Source organism: Herpailurus yagouaroundi, unplaced genomic scaffold (assembly GCF_014898765.1).
Source record: "Herpailurus yagouaroundi ecotype Mexico unplaced genomic scaffold, PumYag 198, whole genome shotgun sequence".
NCBI lineage: Eukaryota > Metazoa > Chordata > Mammalia > Carnivora > Felidae > Herpailurus > Herpailurus yagouaroundi.
Window position 1 is genome coordinate 7686698 of NW_024412429.1, and position 25438 is coordinate 7712135.

General features: G+C 50.4%; 1 protein-coding gene across 6 annotated transcripts in view; it reads left to right on the forward strand.

Moving 5' to 3' along the window:
• The window catches only part of AGPAT4 (1-acylglycerol-3-phosphate O-acyltransferase 4), a 125612-nt gene that overhangs the window by 73551 nt on the left and 26623 nt on the right, over window positions 1–25438 (forward strand). For 4 of the 6 annotated variants that reach the window (XM_040448709.1, XM_040448708.1, XM_040448712.1 and 1 more), the window contains exon 3: window positions 22089–22258. The exons of the other annotated variants lie outside the window; for them this stretch is intronic. In XM_040448709.1, coding sequence (XP_040304643.1) covers window positions 22089–22258 — 170 coding nt within the window. The remainder of the gene's footprint in view (window positions 1–22088; window positions 22259–25438) is intronic. 6 annotated transcript variants of the gene reach the window in all.

The window sequence follows — 25438 nt, forward strand, 5'->3', positions numbered from 1 at the left end:
CCCCCGCTTTATTTGGGAAGACTGACATTGGAAAGAGAAAGCCAGAATCTTACCCTGAACATAATAGCCCGTTTCTGGTCTTGAGTTACCCTTCAACTTGATCTTGAGTTAAATGGGGAGTTCGCTTCAAGCTCTGAATAATGTTTCCAGCGTAGTCAAATTAAATTGTATTATATTCTCTTTGGAGCAAAGGGTCTGTGTCATTTTGGACCTTGAGGATGATGATCTCCAAGAGGTCCTGATACATAGTACTGTGCTCAGTTATTTTTCTGAACAATTTGAGAATGTAAGCAGAGACACGGAGGATGGTGGCCAGAATATTTCCTATGTCCCTGATGGAGCCTGTCTTGGAAGCTGTAGCTTTGTAAGAGCCAAATGGGCCCGCTGACCGAGCCCCAGGATTGGGCAAGCAGTGTTGGCCCAGAGCAGCCTCCCAAGGTCAAAGACGGCAGTTCCTGGAGAGTAGAGGAATGCTCGCTTTCAGACGGAATGCAGAGCCAAGTCAAGAATTCCGGTTTAACTTTCCCCAACTCACCAGTCATGTAAATTACCCCACTTCTCCTGGGTCAGGTGAGTAAAGGACTGTTGGAAGGGCAAGTGTTCGCTTAGAGAAACCAGAAGTCAGGAGAGGTGTTCCCATCTGAAAGTTGAGAGTATCAGATCACAGGGGCACCTGGGTGGCTCAGACAGTTAAGCCTCTGACTTCAGCTCAGGTCATGATCTTGCGGTTCTTGAGTTCAAACCCCACGTCAGGCTCTGTGCTGACAGCTCAGAGCCTGGAGCCTGCTTCAGATTCTCCCTCTCTCTCTCTCTCTCTCTCTCTCTCTCTCTGCCCCTCCTACACTCACACACTCTCTCTCTCTCTCTCTCTCAAAAATAAATAAACATTAAAAAAAATAAAGAGTATCAGACGACTTACCTTGGAAAGTATTTCATTCATTCATTACTCAAATGTTCACTGGCCTTCTACTCTGTAGTAGGCACCAAGTCTGATAATATAAAGATGAAAAAAAAGTGTTTCCTTCCCCAAACAACAGTCTTATGGAGAACAGATACACACACACAAGAATGGTGACCAAGTTTGGCAGTGAGGCTCACCAAGGACATGGGAGCAGCTCATAAAGGGTCTTTACAAGATTCTAAGGAGCTCTAATGTTTAGACTAGAGCTGTCCATTACAAGTCTAACGAGAACCACATAGGCAATCTTTCATTTTCTGGTAACCACATTTAAAAAAATTAAAGGAAGCAGGTGAAATTCATTTTTATAATATATCTTGCCACCACAATACATTCAAATTCTCATTTCAAAATGTTACCATTATAAAAAAATACTGAGACATTTTACATTCTCTTCTTTGTTCTATGTCTTTAAACCCCAGTGTATACAACTACAGCATACCTCCCTTTGGTGTAGCCACTGGACAACACAGCTGTAGACACTGATTATCATCCCCGTCTTACAGATGGAAACACTGGGGCTTCAAAAAGCTAACCACCTTGAAGAGAACTGAGCCATTTTCAATATGGCCACTTAGGGTATTTTGCCCACTCTTCTTCTGCAAGAAGAAAGATTAAAAACTGAAACCTAACCTAAAAATTAAAACCAACCTAAATATTTTTATACTGAATAAAAAATATTTTTGAAAATCTTCTTCAAAGTATTAAAATGCTGTCAAGACACTAAGGACATACCAGATAAAATCTAAGAGAAGACAGGAGCCAAGAGTGTTCTGATCATTTTGAAGAAGGCAACAAAGGAGAGAGAAGAAAGACACATTGGAAATGTGGGAGGAATAATGTGACTCTAAGTCCAGGTAGGAGAGCAGTGCACCACCCCAGACCCCGTATAGCGCTGGTCACAATAGCCTAGGCTGTGGGCATTGAGCTGAAAGCCTCATTTCAGCTTTCAAGATTGAAGAAAAACAAATGACTTGCCCGAAGTCGTCACCTAGAAGAAGTGGAGTCAGTAATCAAACCCAGTCTGTGCTGACTCCAGAGTTTGAACTTAATGTGAGCACAATAACCTCGTCGGGGTCTAATTTTGTACACATTAACTGGAACTCTTCTTCGGAAACTACATCCTTACTCACTGGGATGATGTGGATGCAATCTCTTAGTTCACTTAATCTACATCTGACAAAAATCTTTGTTATTGATATTTTAATGTCAATGGACAAAAGTCAAATGGCTGCAATTTAACCTTGATTGTGTCCTTACTCTAATGATTCAATCAATGTCTCCAGGACTATGACAGATGGGAAAATATATATACATCTTTAATCTTGTCTGGCTCTAGTGTCACCAGCCATCAGAACTACTGGAAGGGGGGGGGGGGGGCCTGGGTGGCTTGGTCGGTTAAGCGTCTGACTTGGGCTCAGGTCATGATCTCACCGCTCATGGGTTCAAGCCCCACGTTGGGCTCTGTGCTGACAGCTCAGAGCCTGGAGCCTGCTTTGGATTCTGTGTCTCCCTTTCTCTGCCCCTCCCCCACTCACACTCTGTCTCTGTCTCTTTCTCAAAATAATAAATAAACATTAAAAAAAAAAAAACTACTGCAAGTGGAAAATCTCTCCACTTGTATTTGAGATGTTTGGCCTCTTTTCTTTCTGCCACTTGTTATCCTAACTTCAGTGGTCTGGGGGGGTTGTCTCCCTTGGCCATAGACTTACTTCCCTATACTTGAGTTTATATTGTGATGGTATAATTGTCCTAGTTTCTTTCCATTCTTAATTACCAAATTTTTACTGTTCTACATATTTCTCACTCCTAATTTTCATACAGCATAGTAGTTAAGAGTGTGGGGGGTCAAAGGGGCGCCTGGGTGGCTCAGTCAGTTAAGCATCTGACACTTGATTTGGCTCGGGTCATGATCTCACAGTTTGTGAGACCAAGCCCCACATCAGGCTCTGTGCTGATAGCATGGGGCTTGTTTGGGATTCTCTCTTTCCCTCTCACTCTGCCCCTCCCTGTCTTGTGCATTCTCTCTCTCTCTCTCTCTCCCCCCTCCCCCCAAATAAATAAATAAACATAAAAAAAAAGAGTGTGGGATTTGGAGTCCACTGGGCCTAGGTAGAGTCTGGCTTTGTGACCCTGTGTGTGTACTCAAGTCTTCTACACTTTGGTATTTTCATGTTCTGTACGATAACTACTTCATTAAATAAGACAATGTTTGTAAACGTTGCCACTACCCGTAGCCCGTAACAAGCACTTAGTAAATACATTATTATACCTGGAATCTGGTCATTAGCCTTGTTAGTATTATATCTTTAGGGATTCAGAAACCAATGTAATGATGCTGGGAGATTTAAATACCAGAAGTAGCAGTGAGTCTAATAGACCTCTATTCGTGGGAAATCTAGATTGGGAAGACTGGATATATTTGTCAAGAACAAATAACAAGCCTTGACTTCCATTGTGACCTTAGATTATATTATCTATTCGTTAAATAGATCAAATTATGTCCCAAGAGCCAAAGTCATTGACTCTCATAATAATTGATTCCTTTCTGCTTGCCTTTACCTGAGAGATGGATATTTAAGGTCATGTTTATATCATTCCTTTTTCTTTTGGACCTACTGGGGCTTGGCAGCTGCTGATCTCCCTTTCGCGTCCTCATGATTGCAGAGATTTGATGTGTTGGAGGTGAAGGTGGAGTGGAGAGTCTTTCTCCTCTCTCCGTCAGCGTTGTAAAGCCAGGGATCTGATAGCACCTCTGTTTGCTTTCTTCCTGACAAAGTGTTTCATCAGCCTGCTGTTGATGGGCCACGGAGAACTCACACCAGCTGAAAGGCGGGAGAGAAACCGTCAAGGGCAGAAACATAAACAATAGTTTATGTGTTTTCTGTAACATTTAAAAAAAAATTTTTTTTAATGTTTATTTATTTTTGACAGAGAGAGAGAGACGAGCATGAGCGGGGGAGGGGCAGAGAGCGAGGGAGACACAGAATCCAAAGCAGGCTCCAGGTTCCGAGCTGGCAGCACAGAGCTGACTCGGGGCTCGAACTAACTCACGAACCGTGAGATCATGACCCGAGCTGAAGTTGGCCGCTCAACCGACTGAGCCACCCAGGCGCCCCTGTAACGTTTTTTTTTTATAGAAGAAATATAAAAAGAAATATAAAAGGATCAACTCACCCTGGCTTGTTTTAATTAATAGACTTTATTTTTTAAGAATGGTTTTAGGTTTACAGAAAAACGGTGTGGAAAGCACAGTTAGTTCCCATGGAACCCTCACTTCCACCACCAGCCACACACACACACACACACACACACACACACACACACGGTTTCCCTACCATTAGCATCTTGCATGAGTGTGGTACATTTGGTACGGCTGATGAACCCATGCTGATATGCTGATATTCACTAAAGTCCATGGTTGACATCAGGGTTCATTCTTTGGGTCTTGATAGATGCATAATATCACGTATGGGCCATGACAGTATCGTACACAACAGTTTGCTGCCCTAAACACCCCAGTGCTCCACCTGTTCATCCCCCCCTTCCTCCCTGCTACCTTGACCGCTGGCACTGCTCTAACACGTGGCCGCATTTCAGATGCAGCCTGTCTAAAGGACATCGGCTTCCTAAGGTCAATTTTTTTTTTTCAAATTCCTATCTTTCACAGAATCTAAGATGTCACCAGTTGTGACGTGCATCATGACTTACATATCTCTAAGCAAGAAAAAGACACACTGCGATTACGCGGAGTTGCGCCACTGACCGTAAGATGCCCTGCCTTCAGGCATGTGAAAACGAGAACAAATAGCATCTCAGGACTGATAAAAATGTGACATGGAGTCCAGGCCCGCACAGGTGACCCTGGCGCTAGGTAATGGGTGATGGCGTGTGACAAGCCTTGCTCACCGCCTGCCCACGATGTGTGCTTCCCCTCTGCCTTCGTTCCTTGACTCCCCCCCCACCTCCTGCACCATCCCTCTGTGTCCTTCCACTGTCTCCCCAACCCTCCCCCCGCCACCCCGCGCTCCGTCCCCCAGTCGACCTGGGCTGGGTTCCCTTACCTTGCATCTCGTGAGTCCCGGATGCCGGAGCCCTTGTGTCAGCCTTGGGCTTGCCTGCAGGAAGTAGCCTTCGCAGTCAGAGCTGGTGGGGATTACCTAGGACACTTGACAGACAGCAAAGCCTCTTAATTCTTGGCCTTGGTGTCCCCGGGGCTGGGGAGCAATTAGGGTTTAGTGACGGATTGTTGTGCCACTCACTGGCTTTCCAACTTGATTAGGTAAAGCTCAGACAAACCCCAGTAAAATGATTTCTCAGGGACCTTTGAAAGTTTGGGATATAATTGAAGCCAGGCTTATTATTTAACAATTGCTAAAATTCAAAGAAACACGTGTTGTGCATATTCGTGAGGTCAGTGAGGTGAGAAAACTCTCCCATCGACCACCAGGAATTCCAGATGGCAGCCGGAATCCTGCTCTCTCAGATCTGTGACCTTGGGGGGCCCTGGACCTTGCATCTTGTCATCTGGAAAGGAGGGGGGGGGCAAGCCCATCTCCCGGATGGCCGTCAGGGTTCCACGAGGTGATCATGAGAGCCCCGAGAGCTTCCGGCCCATCCCAGAGCTGCCTTTCTAGAGCCTCATCAGTGCTCGTTGCCATGGCTACTGCTGGCTTGCCAAGGACTCAGGCTGCCAGAGTTAGCAAATAAAAATTCAGGATGCCCAGTGAAATTTGAATTTTGGATAAACAACGAATAATTTTTTAGTGTGAATTCGCCCCAGGTAGTCCACGGCTCGTACTTCACTATATCTTTCCTTTCCTATTGCAGGAGACATACTTATGCTGCAAAAGCATTTGTAGTTTATCTGAAATTCAGTTTCACCGGGCGCTCTGTGTTCTATCTGGCAACCTTAACAGGGACAGAATATTACCTTGTTGAAAACACTAGGAAGATGTTTCACTTGAAACAGCTGGTGTTAGGATAGATTCAGAACTATCTGGCAGCCTCATTTATCAGTTCTGTGTGAAGAACCAATTTATACATTATTCTCGATAATTAAACGTCGTTCCACCAAAGTTGGTCCTGTATTAAAGAAACAAAGTTAAGTAGTTCGTGGCGTCCTAGGCTGAGAGAAGGAGTGTCTCATGTGATGAAAAGGTTTGTTGTTGTTAAAGTTTGTTTTTTTAGTGATCTCTGCACCCAACATGGGGCTCGAACTCATGACCCCAAGATCAAGAGTCACATGCTTTACCCACTGAGCCAGCCAGGTGCCCTGAAGAAAAGGTTTTTTAAAAAACAATCCCAAGACAGCCTCTCCTTCACATGACCCTAACAATTATTTTTGGATTTGTGTATATTTTAGCATCTTAATTTTTTTATCCTTTTCAAAATTACACTATATGTATTTCTCTGTGGGTAGCAAATTTGAGGCATGAAAATAAGCCTAATTACATTTCAATGAGGGGAAAGTGAGAGAAGACAGCAAAGAGATGAAAATTAAGAGCAGGTATTTATCTTAAGTAGATTCTAAAATTTGCTTTAGATGCTCTCAAAGTGATTAGTAATTTCTTAATGTTGCTTTTAGAATTAAAAAAAAAAAAAAATGTCATGGGCTTGAGGACTCTACTATCCTTAACTGACTTTTGACATAATCTGGATTTTTGTGAATTTTCTCCTGCCCGAAACTCGTGCTGTTCCCCAGGTTGGTGAATGACATATTTGTTGATGTTCGTACAAGCCCTGTTCTGTGTGCCGTAGGCAGTAAAGTGACAAAGTGGGCAAAGCCCGAACCCTCCCTCGAGGGAATGTGTGTTCTCTGGGGGGAGAAATACCAACCAAACAGGCCTCTGGAATGTGAGAAAGAAGAGAATCAGGCTGACTGGCCACTGCTACCTGTAGGTCCCTCTACAAACATTAGTCTTACTTAATGCTGACAACAATTTTGTGAGTGATATTATATTATTCCTTTTTAACAGGGAAAACTGAGGGCCAGAGAGGTTAAGTAACATGCCGATGTTATAAGACTAGTAGGTGATGGAGTGAGATTTCAAATCAGGTCCGTCTGACTTGGCTGTACTATCAGCACAGAGTCCCTAAATGGGGGGGACTTGGAAGAGAGACAGGTCACTTCTGACAGAGGGGTTGGGTAGCATCTAGGACAAGTTCACGGGCAGAGCTCAGGTGAGCAGAGACCTGGTGGACAGATCAGGTTTTGACATGCCTTGGAAAGGAAGGGTCTTTGGGCCAAGAGAGGAGCTTGAGCAAGAGGCCAAGAGGCCAAGAGTACCTACCCAGACCTTGGGGTAGGTACTGAGTTCTAGGTAGTTCCAGGAATAGCATGTAATTCACTTGGATTTGAGCTCAAGGTGTGTGGGAAGAAGAGGTGCACTAATGAGGTGAGCCAAGCAGGAGGACTTCGTGAAGGAGTCTCCCTGCCTCTGCGGATGGTGGGGAGCCAACAAGGGTGTTGACAGGGTTAAGCTGGCATCAGGCTCAGGCTGGATGAGAGGAGCATGTGACACTGGAGGCAGACAGACCAGATAGAAGGTCATCGGGGTGACAGGGCACCACTGAAAATGGAAAAGAAGGTGGATAGCAGTAGATGTGGGCAAAGCAGGACTGGGGACTGGAGCGATGGCAGTGGATGGCAGGGGGAACTATAGTGGGGTGCACAGTTGACCCGTGGGTGGGCTGTAAGTGAAAATCCCTGGCCACAATAAATGGCTGTTTGGAGAGGAGCTCTAGAGATAGCAGGATGAGGGATGGACTTCCCCGTAGGCTGGTTGTACTCAGAATAGTTACCACATTCCGGAGTCTAATCCTCACTTTGTTAGGCTATGACACTGATTTATTATTATTTTAATCGGGCTCTAACAAACTAATATTAAGCAATCTTCTGATACACTTATGCAGGAAAATTAGAATGCAGTTAATCTATTTCTCAATGGAGACAATAAGGTTAAGTGAATGCTGACATTTGCTGATCAATACATTTTTACCCTGAAAGCTGATCTACACTTGAGTTCAGATTACATTCAGGAGGTAGAGGAGTACATTTGCAATCTCGGCAAAGGGATTTGGATGGGTATGCAGTGGTAGAGGTGTATCTGCCATGTGGACAGGCCTCACTCCCGAATGACCAGCATGCCTCTGGTTGATTCATTCTTCCTACAGTTGTATCCATTTCTTTAAATGAAGCCGGTGTCTGAGTCTTGGCCAGGAAACCATTGGTTCTCTTTAAGGTGACTCTGTACATGCCTGTACCGTCCCTTGGTATATGTTTTTACAGTTTTACCATGAGAGCACCATGTTGCACCTTATTTCCAGGCTCTTTGGCAGAAACTCAGTGTTGAATGTGGGTTTCGCCCACACGGGTATAGGGTACACCCAGCTTGCAAAGTTGAACTTCCATTCAAGGATGTAGGGAAAGGACTCTTATCTTCAAGGAGAACATTTGGACCTGAGGCTTAACAAGGGTGTAGCATCTTCGTGCATATGGGAAGGTCAACACTTCAGAATATGACCATGGCCTTCATACTTCTTGGTTTTAAGAAACCGTTCTTTCTTTGAAACAACTTAGCAAGTAATTCTGGGAGGACCACTCTGACTGAGACCTTAGGAGCAGGCAGTAGAAGTCTGAGCTTCAGCCACCTCTGGAAATTTAAAAAACACATTTTAGTCATAGCTCAAGGATATAAAAGAGCCCAGAGGCATATGAACCTCCCATCGCTAAGCGGAAGGCACAGAGACCAGTTAGTTCACAAGTCAAGGGCACTTCAATTTGGGGTCTGGAGTAGCTCTCCAAAGGAGGGAGCTTTGATGGGGTCTTGAAGGGCACTGGGATTTGGATCAGGTAAACAGAGAGGTGTCTGTGTATCCAGGGTTGGATGGAGGAGACAGGTAAGAGTCTATTGCCCTTGAGAGTCTGCTGTCAGCCAGACCCTTTGCAAAGTGTTGATAAATCCCCATTTCGCTTGGTGGTTCCGTTCTGGGGGAAAGCCTGGAGGATTTCCTCCCAGCCCACCCTGCAATGCCCAGACCTGGCAGAGAAAGCACTTAGCAAGACTTATTTGATCAAGGTCGGAAACATCGTCCACAGCCAATAACCATTAACAAGAAGTCACCTGGCTTTTATGTACCACTGACATGAGAGCTTCGCCACGGCCTACTGGTGGCCTTGTCCCCACTTTAGACATCAGGAGACTGAGATGGGGGGCAGAGCTCCCCAAAGTCACTCTGCTGAGAAGGGGTGAAACTCAGGGGTCCGACCTCCATGGACTGACCCCCATGTGGCCTCAAGGCCTGGGAACTTGACTCAGGGATAGCGTGAACAGCGGAACAGCCGAGATTTTGAGAGCGAACTGCTACTCCACGGAGCAAGCAAGGGAGAGCAGAGAAGTGACTTCTTTCACACTCGGAGAACTTTAGACCTTTTCATCGCTTAACAGAGTGGCATTGAAATGCAAACTATTTTCAAATTGTACTTTAGTCTTCATCTCCTTCAGAAATGAAAAAAACAGAAATCCATTTGCGGGGATGGTCTACATTTTACACATGGGTATCTTCATAAGATTTTCGTCTTTGTGTCTTTCTCCTTGTTGCGTCTAGAGAAGCGGCAGTGAATGCTTGAGGCAGGACTAAGGTGTTTGGGGGAATGCCCTTGACCCTGGACTCAGTGCTTCCTGGACATACTCTTCTATGGAAGAGGGAACTTGTTTCCTTTTGCTTTTTTATTATGGAACATATAAATAAATATGAGTTAGAGGACATAGTGTAAGGATTCCCCATATTCACAGCACCTAGACTTAATTTTTCATCATACTGACATCTATAAAGTGAATCCCAGACCTTGTAGATCATGAAATACCACTCCAGATTATCACAAGGCATGTTTTATAAAGAATAAGGACAACTTTGGGGCACCTAGGTGGCTCAGTCCAACTTTGGCTTAGGTCATGATCTCACAGCCTAGGAGTTCAAACCCCATGTTGGGCTCTGTGCTGACAGCTCAGAGCTTGAAACCTGCTGCAGATTCTGTGTCTTCCTCTCTCTCTCTCTCTCTCTCTCGGCTCCCTGCACTCGTGCTTTGTCTCTCTCTCTCTCTCTCTCTCTCAAAAACAAACATTAAAGAAAAAAAAATAAGTACACCTTCAAAACGTTATAACCCCAATATTATCGCAACTATCAAAATTAACATTCTCTTAGTATCATGTTATACCATCTAGATTCAGATTTCTCCAATGGCTTCCAAGCTGTCTTTAGTTGTTTTTGTTTTTGTAACGTTTGGAGTGTTGAAATCAGGACTTGAATAAGGTCCATATAGTGCATTTGGTTGTTATGTCTCGGAGTCTTTCTTATGTTAGAACAGACCCCTCTCACCCTCTTTTCCCTTCTTCTTGCCTCTGCCCTGTGGAAGGTCCCACATTCTGAGTGTGTGAGTGCTCACGGGGGTGGGGATTTACCTGCTCCTCCCTCCCTGGTAACTGGGGAGTCGGGCACAAACGCTCCATGGATCCAGGCTCCGCGTTGTGCAAGAGAACATTTCGCGGCAGGGCTGCTTCTCCTCCCTGTGGGCAGTTTATAGAGAACAAAATCCAGGTGCTAATGGTGCTCGCTAATCCTGAGCTATCGCTGCTTCCAGACCTAGTGAAGTTCAATTCCCTGTCCTGCCAAGCACTGGAAGGCGTTGAAACCTAACGTGGTGACTGAGCAGGAAAGTGTTTTAAGGAGAATGACCAGCAGCGTTTGGGAGAGAAGAGGTGGGGCAGGGCCTGGGGACAGAGTGGCTTGTGGTGCCAGGGGAGGGGGAGGCTTGAAGGCCAAGGTGGGATAGCGCCGTTACCACTGCATGGGTCCAAGCCAGGACTGCAGGATCCCTTCACTTGACAAATACGTCCCAACCCCCGCCCCCGTTCCCCCACCATCCGCACCTCCCTCCCTGCCCCATGTTTCCCAGCTCGTGCACCCCAGCTACTCAGGCCGAAACCTCAGAATCTCTCCCTGACCGTCTCTTCTCCTGCACCCCATCCAGCCCATCCACAGACCCTGTCTGCTCCACCTGCTGGAACCCAACTCACTTCCACATGTCCGCCGCCCTCTGCCCTCTCCCTGGCTGATCACACGGCCCGCTCTCTGGTCTCCACCCTGAACCTAATGACGTTATTCCCCCCACAGCAGCCTGTCACCCCTTAACTGTGTTCCCAGCTGTAGGCACTGGAAACGCCCCTGTGGACAAAACCAGCCCCTCGTCTGGCAGGGGTCACCTTCTAGCAGCTCACATTCAATTAGGTCACGGCGTGCTTCACGCTAAACTCCCGCGACAGCCAGAGAGGCCTCCTGTGAGCACCCCCACTGGAAGATCAGCCTCGCCCCCCTCTCAACAGCCCCCTGCCGTCCCCACGGCACTGACAGCCACCGTCTAAGTCACGTGTTTCTGTGGCCGTGCGTTTGTATCTCCCCGGCTGGAATTTGCTCGCTCACTGCCATATCCAAGCACCTCCAACTGTGCTGGGTACCCGGTGGGCCCAGGATCTGATGACTGGATAAGTAAGGTCATTCACGCAACCAGGCCTGGAAAATCAGATGGTGGAGATGCCACAGCCCAGTGATCTCTGAGCTGCTTAACTGGAAGGGAGTTTTGAGAAGCCAGACGTCAGGGCACCAGAGTGGTGGGGTGGGGGGTTGGGTTCTAGACCCTTTCTTTCCCTCTCCTCCCATCTGAAGGTTCTGACTGAGGGTGGGAAGCATAGGGCTTCTCCCCAGCTTTTACACTCCTCTCTCTCGAGATAGTCCTATTTCTTGACATCCTGCCTTTCTGAAAGACTGACCCAGTAACTGGAAGCAGAGCGCTGACTCCACCTGATAAAAAGCTGATTTTTCACCCTTAACATGATTCACTCCGCCGTTCATACTGTGAAGTCTTGTGACGTTCGTACTTGTGAAGTCCGTGAGGCACTCTCAGTCCACCTCTAGCTCAAAATCCGTTACCCAATCCCCTCTTCTTCATCTGGAAGGCTCTGCGTACTGTGGGGAAGAAAACAGCACCCCCCTCACCTTGCGCGATTCAGGCATGTTTTCACGGCCCCTCATCGCCCTCCCGCTCAAGGCTTCAGGAGGAAGTTACCGTGTGGCAACGTTACCTTCTTACGATCTGGGCTCCAAGAACATACCAGGTCAAGTCCGTTTCCTCCGTACCTTGCCAAGGGCAAAGCCTGCCTGGAAACAGGCACTTCCTTTCCCGGGGCCGGGAGAGGGACGGTGATGCAGGAGGGTGTGTTGTCGAAAGTAAGTGGCTTCGCACGATGCCGCTGCTGGCAGATCAGTTTCTATCAGACGCGTGCCGCGGGGCTTCTCAAACTTCCCTTGTCCTCCCCGACAGTGTCTTTCTAGACGCTGTTTTCCTCAGCGGCCCCATGAAATGGCGACAGCACGGGTGTACCGTGTGTGTCTTTCTGGGCGTCTGGCCTCGGCGTCATCCGATGACCCGGACACAGAAGTGGGAAAAGCCGGGCTGACTCCGGGGCGTGGACGCAAGTGTGGCGAGCGCACTGGGCTCCCCGCGTGGTGTCGTGGGAAGGCGGCGGGAAAGCTGGCTGTGGCCGAAAGGCGCCCGCCGCCGAGCTCACGGGAAGTGGCTCAGAACAAACCACAAGCAAGTGCCCAAATGAGTGGGGCACACTTAGCATCAGGAAGTTAGGGAGACCCGGCTCCGTGGCCTTGGATCTGAGACTTCACGGAAATATGGGCACGCCCTGAGCCTGGAAGGACGGAGAGACGTGGTGGGAAGTCAGGAGTGGGGAAGGAGGGGAAGGTGAATGTGGGAGGAGCCGGCTCCAGCCAGTTTGCAGCTGGTTGGGCCCGGCTGTGAGTGAGGAGGACGAGGAGGAGGGGGTAGGCGGCTGCACAGCGAGCCTGGAGGGGGACGGGGACCAGCATGTAGGGTCTGCTCTCAGATCAGAAACCCCAGCAGCTGCGTCGGGGGCGCATGTGGTTACGGAACTTCACTCGCTACCGTCCCCGGGCCCACGCGCTCGGCCCTTGACCCTGGGCGTGCCGCTCAGCACCTGCTCAGCAGCAAGACCCCCTGGGCGCCACAGCGCAGACAAAAGCTCCCTGTTTCCTCAGCTCCCAGGAAATCTTCAGTTTCATATTTTTATTCGAATTTTTGCCCGGGGCCCAGAGAGTGCGGGCGGGCGCCTGCGACTTGATGAATGGCTTCCAGGTGAAGGGCACAGGACAGGTGCACCAGAGAATGTCGCCGTCTCCTCCCAGGCCCCAGTGCCACGTGGCTGGGGCAGAGGCGTGTCCCCCACCCGCCTTCCGTACAGGATGGAGACACAACAGCACATCATGCACCAGACGCTTCAGAGCTTTGTTTTTGCCTTTTGGGGTCCTTTGAAGACGAGAGGTTTAAGTTTTAATCTTAATTATTATCAAATTACAAAAACGGTTATAAACCCATAATTGTATATACTTAGTTTATAGATTACACATCATTATGGATGTGATTGTACAATTTTTTAAATTAGATAAGTTAGAAAACTACTATTTCCCTTTGTAGCATCTCTCCCCCGTGTCCGGATGCGGGGGAGGCTGTATTGTTGACGCAAGTTCGAACAATGAGCTCTGCTCAACAGTGTGGATTTCAGGGCCCTTTCTGCAGCTGCTTTGCCTCTCGTGTGTGATGAGAACTCCGCTCAGCACCCCCACCAGAGCGGAGTCAGGTGGGCTCAGCATCGGCTGTGTCCGGAGGGATGTCGAGACTGAGGACGGGGTGTCTGGGGATGACAGATGGAGGGGCGGTCTGCACATGGACACTCAGCCTGGTGGGTTGCTCATCTCTTAACTGGCTGTTTTTCCGCTATCTCTTAATTACGCCTTTGGTCCTCAGGGCTGTCTGGTCGCTGGTCAGAGTGAGACGCCGGAGAAGAGCCGTGTGCCGGCTGCAGGTTAAATGCTTTAAATACTTGAGTGTATTTCACCTTCACCAGAAGCCCTGAGATGATTATCTTATAGATAAGGAATGACCACCGTCTGCCCTGAGGCCAGGGTTGACCTTCCACCGTAATCTTCCTCTTATCCGCCCCCCTCCCCAAATGCTCTCTTTCCCCTACGCCACCCCTTCTAATCACGGCTTTTAGTGTCTGTGCAACCTCGGAGGGGCCTTGCAGGCACCAGTGTCCCCAGCTCTGGGTTCAACACCCGGCAGGCTCACGTCCCCGCTCTGGGAGTGTGGCCGGCTGCCTTGCCCCACCGTTTCCCTGTCCTCACCGGCAAGATGGGGGCAGGGACAGTGGCTCTCCAGGATGCTGTGAGCTAAGTCAGTGCATGCTACTTCTTACCCTTCTTCCCAGACAGGAAAATAGGCGCCTCCCCTCCTACCTCACTTTCCCTTTTGTCCATCTAACTTCTTGTTTCCCACCTGCGGTTGTGCTCCGGACCGTCTCTCTATAGCCACCTGGTATTGGTGCTTCCATCGGCCCCTGAGATCCTGGACCGCAGATGGGGTTTTGCGGTGAAAGTCACTTCTTGCGCCCCAGGCCCCTCCTGGCCGTCGCCTCGCAGAACTGGGAATTGGCCCCCACCGGTTCTCCAAATGGAGTTTGTAAAACTGGCCCCAGTGGTGGGCAGAGGCAGGTGTGGCCCCAAGTGTAGATTCCAGGGGTGGTAGGGGAGGGGCAGAGAGAGAGAGAGAGAAAGAATCCCAAGGAGGCTCCTGGCTGTCAGTGTGGAGCCTGGCGTGGGGCTTAATGTCACCAACCGAACCGAACCGTGAGATCACGTCCTGAGCCCAGACCAAGAGTCGGAGGCTTAACTGACTGAGCCACCGGGTCACCCCCGGCAAACCAAAGATTTTAGATGCAACAGAAATTTCAAAATTGCTGTATCATATTGTTGGAACCTTGGCCGCAAAAATCTGTCATAGGTTTCAGACGGCCGAAGGCCCTGCCACTCACAGTGGCCCTGCCACTCACTCCGTGCCTCTGAGGAGAACCGGTGAACTGGGTGTCCCTCCCTCCAACAAGGAATTAACGTGCAGCTTGAGGCTGCTGGAGTGGGAGGGAAGGGAATGTGATAAATTGGGTATTGGTTTGCCGAGGGGAGGGGAGGGGAGGGGAGGGGAGGGGAGGGGAGGGGGGGGGGGGGGGGGGTGGGGTCAGGAGAGGGGAGGCAGGGGATGGGTGGGGACTGGAAAGGGGAGGGGATGGGTGGGGACAGGAGGGGCGGGGAGGGGGTGGGAGGGGATGGGTGAGGAGGGAAAGAGCTTGGGGAGGAACCAGTTTCGGTGCGAAGGTGAGGAGTGAGGCCCTGCAGATCCAGAGGAAACTCACGTTTCTCCCTCTCCCTTTTCAAAGGGGCTTTCACTGCAGGTGAGGGGCGTGCCTCCCTTCCTCCTGTGTCCCCTGCATCTATTCCGTCGTCTGCCTTGAACAAACACTGATATCTCCATTTAGATTTATTCTGAGGTCAGAGCAAAGGGGCTTGAGGATTGGGGCTGGGGCTGGGGCGGGGCGGGACCCACAAAACCCAGCGCTGTCTGCATTGATGATGATATGGGAATGTTCTCGAGGACCTAGGACCGAGACCGACAGGAGAAGGTACTAAGGACAGAACCCAGACAGAGTGTGAGTCCAGAAGTCTCTGCACCCACTGAACTTCAGCCAGTGTGGTGAGGAAGCTCCTGGCTGGGCCACAGCAGAGCCTCCCCACCCCTCGCCCCGTGTCCCAGGATTGCAGGGCCTGCTGTCACCCTAGCGTCTCGGCCACCGCAGAGGCCACAGAAAAACATGTGGAGTCCCCAACCTAAGGCAGTGCCACCCGATAGAAGGATTTCAGGGACAGAATGGAGAGGACACTTCCTTGGGGGAAGGGCAGCAAAGAAGAGGGAGGGACCCGCCCGCCTGCAACCCCGGGTCCCTTCTTAGATCAGCGAAGGAAGTTTTTTCATGCCACCGATATAGCCCGATGATTCTAACCTACAGCGAAATGTGCCCAACCAGCAGGCCTCAGGAAGAGCCGGGAGGGAGGTGGCTCCAGTGGTCTGAGGACGCTATGTGGGGGTGGCTCATGGTCTCTGTGTGACTCGTGGTCTCCGTGCGACTCGCTGCAGCCACCTTCCGTCGCACGTGGGTCCACTCGTCGCTCACTTTTTCCAGAGTGCAGGTACGGGCTGATCAAGGAGACACAGGCGGCATCACCCAAAGGCTCTAGTTACTGAGGTGCTCCATGGGGACATCACTGAGGGACAATAGTGGCTTCTCCACGCTCCAAAGTTTTCTGCTGGTCTTTGCCTTTTCTGTCTCGTGGCCATTAGTACTACCAGGCCCCCCATGGATGACCCAGCCTCAGGGGGGTGACCTCCTTGGCTCACCAAACAATCAGGAGCCTGGAGGTCAGCAGGTCTGTCTGGATGTTTTCTTTACCTGCAGCACCTGCCCTTGGAAGAGTCAAATCCCAGCCACCTTCCCCAAGTGACTTTCCTGGGCAGGGGCCCCAGTGGTCCTGTTCCCTTGTGCCTTCCTACAGTCTGCCCGTGGTCGGTGATGTGTGAGGCAGTAGCCTGAGTGGACATGTCCACGGACAGACCCTGCACTCGCTCACCCTCATGGCCAAGATATGACCACCGAGTATGGAAGAGCGGGTCCTGGGGAGGCCCTGGGAACCTCCAAACTGCTGGCACTTTGCTGGCCTGGTTTCCTTCCTTCCACCATCTTCCCACTGAGAGAGCCCTCTCAGGACACCGCTGCAGCCTCTAGGCTCTTGTCTGGGGCTGGCAGAGGAGCTCCCCTTCCCTCTTCTTCTGCTTCGGTTTTGATGTGATGCATTGTTTTAATTCCGAGCTGCACTATTTTTCAATTAACTACTCAGTTATTGGCTCCAGTTCTCGTGAAGCAAAAACTTCCATTGCTTTTTTTCCTTCTGATTGCTCAGTGAGGGTTGGTTTGGATACACAAACCAGAAGGTCAGTGCTTTGGGGGCAAAGACCTCATTTTGCATCTCTTATATTTGCCCTGGTAGTATTTGTTGTTGCCCCCTGGCGTCGTAATGCCAGCTGATGGGCCTGCAAATCCCAACAGTTGACAAGTGATTTTTCCCCCCATTTTCTCATGGGCGTCATTGGCGCCACTCACCTGTCCAGGGTCGCTTGGAGGGAGAGGGTCAGGGCAATCCCAGGATCTGCTGCCATCCTGGGCAGATGGTGAGAGCCCACGAGACCGGCCACTGAGGGAGCTGCTGGCAGACCTCCCAGGATCCTGCGCCCTGAGCCGCCAGAAACCCTGACATTCAACACGCCATAGGGCAGAGTGCATCTAGCTCGAGTGACCGATGTCCCTCCCCCCTCCCATGGGAGCAGTCCACCAGGCAGGTGCTCTCGGGGCTGCCTGGCAGTTGGCTGGGAAACCGCAGAGCCAGGCCCTGACTCACAGCGCCGAGAGCAGCCACACCAGAGGGTGAATGAAACCTCGCTCGGGGAGGTATTTGTAAGTTGCGTGTAGTTATTCACGTGGCACATCTCACTAAAACATCAACTGCTGAGTCATTCGACTAAAGGTTTTGAGCACCTACCAGGGTGGGTACTGGGACAAGGGTGGCGGAGACACGAAGAGGAAGGGACGCGGGTGCTGCCTGGAGGGTGTCGCGAGGTAACTGACAAGAATCGCCCCACACTCTGTGGGAATTCGTGTTGAAGGACACGCGTGGTCCCAGACTACTAGGCACTCCACTGTTAGCCCAGACAGGTAGGAAACGGACCGCCTCCCATGCTGGTGATTCAAGCGTAGATGGGTAGGATCTTTTTGGAAGGCAATTTGGAAATACCCATAAAATTTGAAAATATGCGTACTCTTCAACCCATAATTCTACTTTTGTGTATACCTATGCTGGAGAAATACTTTCACAAATATTTTTTTTTCTAAAACATGCATTTTCAAGGGTGTTTATTGCCGTATCTATAACAGTAAAAATGCTAATCAGTAGCAGAATGGCTAAATAAATCGTGGCATATCCATAGCATGAACAGCACAGCTGTTATGTTACCCTTTATGAAATTGTCATTCTGGTTATTTTTGACCTAAAACAAATGGCAGTTTCATATATTGAACAGAAATCCCTGTGCCTGTGTTTATCTTCAAAATGGGGATAATAATAGTGCCTCCTACTCTCATAGAATTAATGTGAGGATTTCATGCAATACCACGTGCAAAGCCCTTGGGACAGTCCCCAGCACATGGCTGGAGCCCAACAAATGTGTGCTAATATCACTATGTATATGTATCAACATGGAAAGATTCAAAATACACCATTTGGAGAAAATCACTATATTTACATTTTTACAAAGGCGGATGAAATATGAACCCATTTGTGGGTGGGAAACACATGAGCCAGTGTGTGTGCGTCGTTGAGTAAATGCCTAGGAACGGGACTAGAAGGCTTCCTTCCAAACTCTTCCTAGAGGTGAACCCTGGAGAAGGGAGCGGGAGGGGGAAGGGGAGGAGAGCTGCTGGGAGATAAGGCAGCCGCCTGTTCAGGGACTGGTCTCAGGGACCCGTCCTTATTCCACCGTGGGGCGGGGCGGGCTGTCTCTGCAGCTGGGGGTGTCGTGTCTGCGGCTCATGTTGGAGCCTGAAACCCCCAGGGCAAGCAATCAAGGCGTGATGGATGTAAGTTGGGGAGATCAAGGGGTTGGAACCCCCAAGTGCAACCCGAAGCCTTAGGAGGGCTTGCGTCAGCGAGGGGACACACAGAACCTGGCCCAGGAGTCAGACGAGCTGGGGGCGGGGCGGGGGGAGGGGCAGTTGGAGACCCAGCTCTGATGCTGCCTCAGGCGGAAGAGGTGAATCAGCAGGTCTGCAGCCCCGTGTGTGTGTGTGTGTGTGTGTGTGTGTGTGTGTGTGTGTGTGTTACAGAATGCCGCTTTGTCCCCTCCACCTGCCAGACCCCCCAAGAGTGTTTGTGGCCCCCCCCCAACTGGAAACAAACCAAACAAGGGAGTCTGGGAGATGTAGTCCAGCCTAGCCTAAGGGACAGGCCACCAGGCCATCAAGGGGGAAATGTTACGTTTTCCTCTATATACATCTGGATTTTTAAATTCTCTTACAGTGTGACCCTAAAAATGTATTTATTATGAATGAAAAAAAAATTTGAAAGCCCTTGGTGAAAAAAAAAAAAAACAAGGAAAGAAAACTCTTCCTCCCAGTGAGATCTAACATTTGGATTTCTTGCTAACGGCTAACGGCATCCTGAGAATCTATTTCTCCTCTGCTACCCGCCTGGCCTGGCCGCGGCCACCATCGCCTCCTCCCTGGGCGACTGCACTCACCTCCTAACTGCTTCTGGCCGACTCTCTCAGTCTGGTCCCCCTTCAGCCAGAGTGCGCTTTTCAAAATACAAATTAGATGCTGCTGTGCGCCTGTTTAAAAATGCTCCAGTGGCTTCTCATTGCTTTCATTATGAAGCCATAAATCACAGCTCCCCACTCTGGTCCAGAAGTCGTTGTAACACTCTCCCTCTGTCTCTCTCCCCCCACCTCTTCCCTCTCGCCTTTAGTGGTTGCAGAGCCTTGTGGGTGCAGAGCCATAAAGTTACCATGCAGATTACAGTAGTTCATGGCTGGCTGCTGGCTGACCACCTACTGTGCGCAGCATTTGCTAGGTGCCTTGACAATGTCATCTGATTAAATACCCACGGCATGGGGTACAGGCTAAAAGCTTTTCCTGTGCCCAGTTTACAGACAAGCACACCGAGACTTAGGGACAGAGAAACGAGCGAGGGGCGAGCGGCACCACCGGGATTGGAGTCTGGAGTGTCTGACCCCCATACCCATGAGCGTGATGTTCAGAACCATCCATCCTGGGGACAAGTCTTTCCTTCCCTGTCACACCGCCTCGCGAGTGGGTCACGGGCTTTCCCTGGGGCAGTCGGCTCTGGGAGGGTAGGCATCTGAGCCACGTCTCCAATGCCCGCATAGAACTCGCGCACATTAGGTCACTGGTGTTTGTTGAAAGCGTGAGTGTGCTGGCGCCGTGCTGGGTTCTGGATTGCCGCTAGGGTTATTAGACCCCAACGATGCAGTCCTTGCTCCCAGGGTTTGTGCTGTGGAGCAGGGGAGCTGGTCTCATGCTCTGTCACTACGTCCCGGCAGGGTGCAGGGGGGCGGCACATGTGAATCAGCCCAGCCTGGCCCCCAGTAGGGAGGTGTGGAGCCCAGAGAGGCAATCAGGGGGTGTTTGCAGAATGGCCGTGGGATGCGAGTCACAGAACTGGAACAACAGCCTTATCTCGCAGACTCCCACGTAGTTCTGCTTTGGGGGGCTTATCTGTGCTCCGTGGCCAGTAATGGGGTACATTGGTGCTGCCCACCCAAGCTCTTAGAAGAAATCAGCGCAGCAATATAAGCTCCTCCTACCCAGTGGTAAACAACTGTCCTTTGTCCTGGGTGGTGCTGCCCGGCCCTCCCGCCCTCCCTAAACACTTACCTTCGTTCCGACTTGCTGTGTTAGGTCCCACTGATGTCATTGCCTGTGGGACAACTGACCGGGGACTTGGCATTTTCTCAGCTCTGAGGACTAGGCAGACACTTTTCATTACAAGTAAGGGGAGCCGGTCAGTTTGTCTGTCATGAGAGTGCTGGATCCTGAGTGGTTGTTTTGTTGGGAACTTCCTGTGTACTGTGCGTGGATCGGCCGCTGTGTGCTGTATTCTTTAATCCTCACGGAATTCATTCTAAAGAGTAGGGCACTGAGGCACCAGGAGGCTCACTTGTCCAAAGCCCCACAGTGCTCACTGCTTAGAAACTAGCCTGTAATGCCTTCTAGAGAGTTCTAGGGCTCCAGTTAGAAAGCATCAGTCTCCAGCCTCAAGGAGAAAGGTTTCCAAGGGCAGCCACTGACGCCCTTAAAACATGAGGTGTGCCTCCAGTCAAGACTGCACCTGCTCATGTGTGCGTGTGTGTGCGTGTGTGTGTAGGGGGTGGGTGAGGAGTGAGTCTTCGTTAGATGCGTACCCCGCTAACTGGTGATAAACAGGGCTATGGCCTTGGGGCACAGGCCTCACATACCACCCATCCACCTGCTGAACACCTTCAACTTTCAAAATTCATTTTAAAGCTTCCGTGTAGTAGATAGAGTCTTAATCCCCAACGTGCAACTATTTTTCTGAGCCATTTCTACCATCGAGGCAGGCTTTTCCTGAGGCAGCCAGGTTGGAAAGGGGCCACCAGGAATAAAGCTATCACTGAAGAATAAAGCCAAATTGGTCATTATTGCCTGGGGCGGGGGGCGGGGGAAGGACTTCTCTATTTTCACAAGCTCCTTCCTGTAGAGAATATTTGAACAGTTTCACTGAGGCCTGCAGTACGATGGCTCTAATGTCTCCTGGCTTCCTGACACCATGGGTCTTCATTATTTCAGGTGCACACAAGCATCATGAATGGGAGAGAGAAATTAGGTATTTAGTGTTCTTTGATGGAGTTTATAAGAATCCCGATTAGGGGCGCCTGGGTGGCTCAGTCGGTTGGGCGTCCGACTTCGGCTCGGGTCATGATCTCACGGTTCGTGAGTTCGAGCCCTGCGTCGGGCTCTGTGCTGACAGCTCGGAGCCTGGAGCCTGCTTCGGAATCTGTGACTCCCCCACTCTCTCTGTCCCCTCCCCAGCTCATGCTCTGTCTCTGTCTCTCAAAAAATAATTAAACGTTAAAAAAAAAAATTAAAAAAAAAAAAAGAATCCCAAGTAGTCATTTTGCAGGCTTTTAAGAATTCTGTGCATCATCTCACGCTGCCTTTCAGAGCGCTGGAAACACGAGGGCAGGCATTCTTGATGGATTCTGGATTTCTGATTTACTTCTCCCCAAGGTACTTAATCAAGGAATGCAAGCAACTCATTTGGCTTCTCAACGCTTCCTCTCCTTCCCCGGACACTATTGTGAAGGCTTCCTTGTTTTCCTTCTGCTTCTAAGCCATTTCAAGGACAGGGGTCTGGGCTGAAATGATCTAGAACGTGACCTCTAGAAGTTGCTTTCTGCCCCAGCCGGGAGGGTAGAGCCTTGCTCCTGCCCGGCCCGGTAGAACCAAGCCTTGGTCACCAAGGACGTGTGAAATAAACGTCTGTCTGTTGTTGTGGTTTGTTCCAGAGCTGGTGATGTTGCTGGAGTGGTGGTCGGGCACGGAATGCATCATCCATACAGACCCCCAGGCCTACCCCAAGTACGGAAAGGAAAATGCCATCGTGGTTCTGAACCACAAGTTTGAGATTGACTTTCTCTGTGGTTGGAGCCTGGCCGAACGCTTTGGGGTGTTAGGGGTAAGTTGGATTCACATTTTTCCGCCTCACACACTTCCCTTGTTCAACACCATGACTTGCCTTTTTCTCTCAACCACTCAGGATTGCAGAAGCATTAACAGTTTCTACCTGATGAAATGTTCTTAACTAATTGCTTTTCATTCCTGCTTGGAGTCAAGATGAAATTCTTCTTTTTTTTTTTTGAGTTATTTTTTTATTGAGAGAGAGAGAGAGAGAGAGAGAGAGAGACCCCCAAGCAGGCTCTGCACAGTCAGCACAGGGCTGGACCCCACGAACCGTGAGATCACGATTGGGCTGAAACCAAGAGTCGGATGCTTAACCGACTGAGCCACTCGGGTGCCCCAAGATGAACATCTTCTAATGACCGACAGTGATATTTATTCAGCGACGACTGTGTGCTAGGTATTTCATATACCGTGAGTTTATTTGCTCCTTATAGAAACATTTATGAATAGATGATATATGCCCTCCCCTTTTTAACAACCTAAGTGACAGAGGGTTTAAATGATCTGCTCAAGCTCACAGAGCTATCAAGTGGATTTGGACTCGGGCTCCTCTGGTTTGAGGCCCCGTCGCGCCCTTCGTCTGCGCTCCGCTGCTTTCCCGGCTACCGGCCAGGAGTCATTCCAGGGTGCACCTTCCCCTCTGTGGGCTTCAGCACGCTGGGTCCCCAAGCCAGAGAGTTTCAGTGTCAGAGTTGAGAATAAATACGAACTTCTGTTTCCCGCCCCCAAGTAGTTTGACTTCTTGCACGCCTTTGGGACTGGGTTTTCTGGGTTGACTTTCATCATCTTGAAAACATCGCGTTGTGTAGTCACGCCCAGATCCGATCAGCGAATTTGAGCTGTCTAGGTGCTTAGGCTGAGCCGTCCCGACCGGGATGACGGGTGGCGGCCTGGGGCGAGGAAGGGCCGGGACAGCTTGAGCGAGAACTCGGGGCTCCTGTTTAGCACTGTCTGCGGGGAACAACGCCTGCAGACAGACGGGGTGTCTGCTCACATTGTTTTTGGACGAGGGAGAGAAAATGATAGTGTTCAGAGGGGCGGAGATTGAAGCCTGGGAGGCTGGCGGGGCTGATGGGTCCACGCGTCTGACTCGGTGGGGAGGCCGCCTGGGTCTAGTCCCCGATGTGCCTGCGGAGTCTCAGAGACGCCAGCAGCACTTGGGGGGGCCCTGTGACTGACTATTTGGGAAGACCCTTCGTGAAGGAGGACTGCACTGCACGGATTACATTTTGTATCTGCGTTTAAAACATTGATGCACTTTTAAATTGGGGGCAGAAGGAGAGAGAAGGAAATGTGTTTAGAATCAAGTCCCATTCATGTCTCTGGGACAAATGAGACTCCTTCGTAGGCACTGAAACCATCAAAAGGCAGGCAAGGTCTTTAGCAGTTTTTCAAGAGATAGAAACAGTGTGTCCCTTCACCATTGGCACCTTAAGACTTCGAGAAAGCTGGGTTGCCTATGAGCGAGTCACGGAAGGGCTTTCTAGGAAAGGGACAGGCCTCCCGGCCAACGGTTTTGTCCTTTGTTTTCCTATTTAGTCTTCCAGTTCTGACTTGGTATCTATGCGCACACGGGTGTTAAATATATTTTCAGGAACAAGACCAAACACCTTAGCATCTGCCTTTCTCCGTTTCGGGCTCCTGGTCTCAGCTACAGTTCTGTGCTTTGATTCTCTGCGAGAGGAGACCACCCCCTAACGTGTCACAATCCGAACCCCATCACGGAGATGAATGGTCATGACAGGGTCCTTCTTCTGCCTTGGGAGAAAGGGTGCCTAGTCTCTCTGCATCCTGACTACTAGAACGTTCTTTCTACTGCCGCCTCCGAGCTAGACTTCCTGGCGTGCCAGCGTCCCCCCAGGCCCGGGACTCCGGGTGTGGTTGAGGGACAGTTGGTGTTTTCCAGACTTCCCGAGGCTTTGGGGGTATTCCTGCTCAGGATGTGAACATGCATATGATCTGGGTGGCACCATCCAGTTCACGTCGTACCCTTGTAGCTCGATGACCACCAGCTCTTTCTGGGTACTTATTCACCGGATGTTGCTATTTCTAATTCTTAGGACATTGTCATTATTTACACTCCATAAACTCCCAAAGCCTCAGTTTGGCTAAATCATTTGTCCCAGGAGCGTAACTAGTACATCTGATTCCAGAGCTCTGCTCTTCTCCCCCAGTGGTGGTAGGGGAAGAGACTCAGGGGCCCTGGGGACGCTGGAGCCTTTGCATCAGAAAATGACCAGGGCCACCTGAGGACAGGGACCAGGCTGGAGCACAGTGGTAAGAGTGCTGATGGCCGGAAGGTTATTAACAGGACACCCCCATCTGGCCAACAGCACAGGGACTTCTCGCCTCCAGCTGTGATTCTGTAAACGGATACTCTGTCCGTCGGGTTTCCTTCCTTACTGTTGAAAACTGAGCAGTCAGGGTTGCCTGTGAGGGGGTGTGAGCCCCGGCATCAGAGACTGTTCTAGGAGCTCGCAGGTTTCGGAGGCTGCCTGGCTGTGAAGCGGGTTGAAGCCTCAGCCTGGGGTGAAGAATGTCCCATTCTCACTGGAATTGGGGAGCCCTACTCAGTGGGGCCTCAGCTTCCGGGAGCCCCGGAGTCCTCGCTGGGACGGGAGGGAGAGTACAGCCGGGGACGGGAGGTGGCCGCCTTCCCCTGCCCTCCAGCACTGAGCACCGGCCTGTGGTGTGGCTGCACTTTCCAAGGTCGCCTCGTGCCGGCCAGGTACCTGGTGCCAGGAGAGCGTGATGGAGGAGTCAGCGACCCTTGTCGGGGTCGGGGGTTGGGCCAAGTCAGGGGGAAGCCGCCAGACTCTTCTCCCCGGGGACTGCCCTGTCTGTGCTGCAGGGGACAGTTCACATCCACACGTGCTGCTCGAGCAGCCGAGGTCCAGGCAGCAGCCGTGATGCCAGATGAGCCGCTTGGCCTCTTTCCAAAGTGGCACGTTTATTCCTGCCACCCTTCAGCGGCCACAGAGCAGCGTCTTGTTATGTTAATTGTTCAGCAGTGCCCTTTGGCCTTAAATCACCTGCCCCCCAAAATAAATGACTAAATAAACAACACGTGACAGCGAGATCCTTCTGGAGTCTAAGAAGCTCCAGAGCTTCTTAGAGAAGCTTCTTAGAGAAGAAGGGACAAGACGGAGTTCCTGAGGGGGCAGTTTTCACCTGC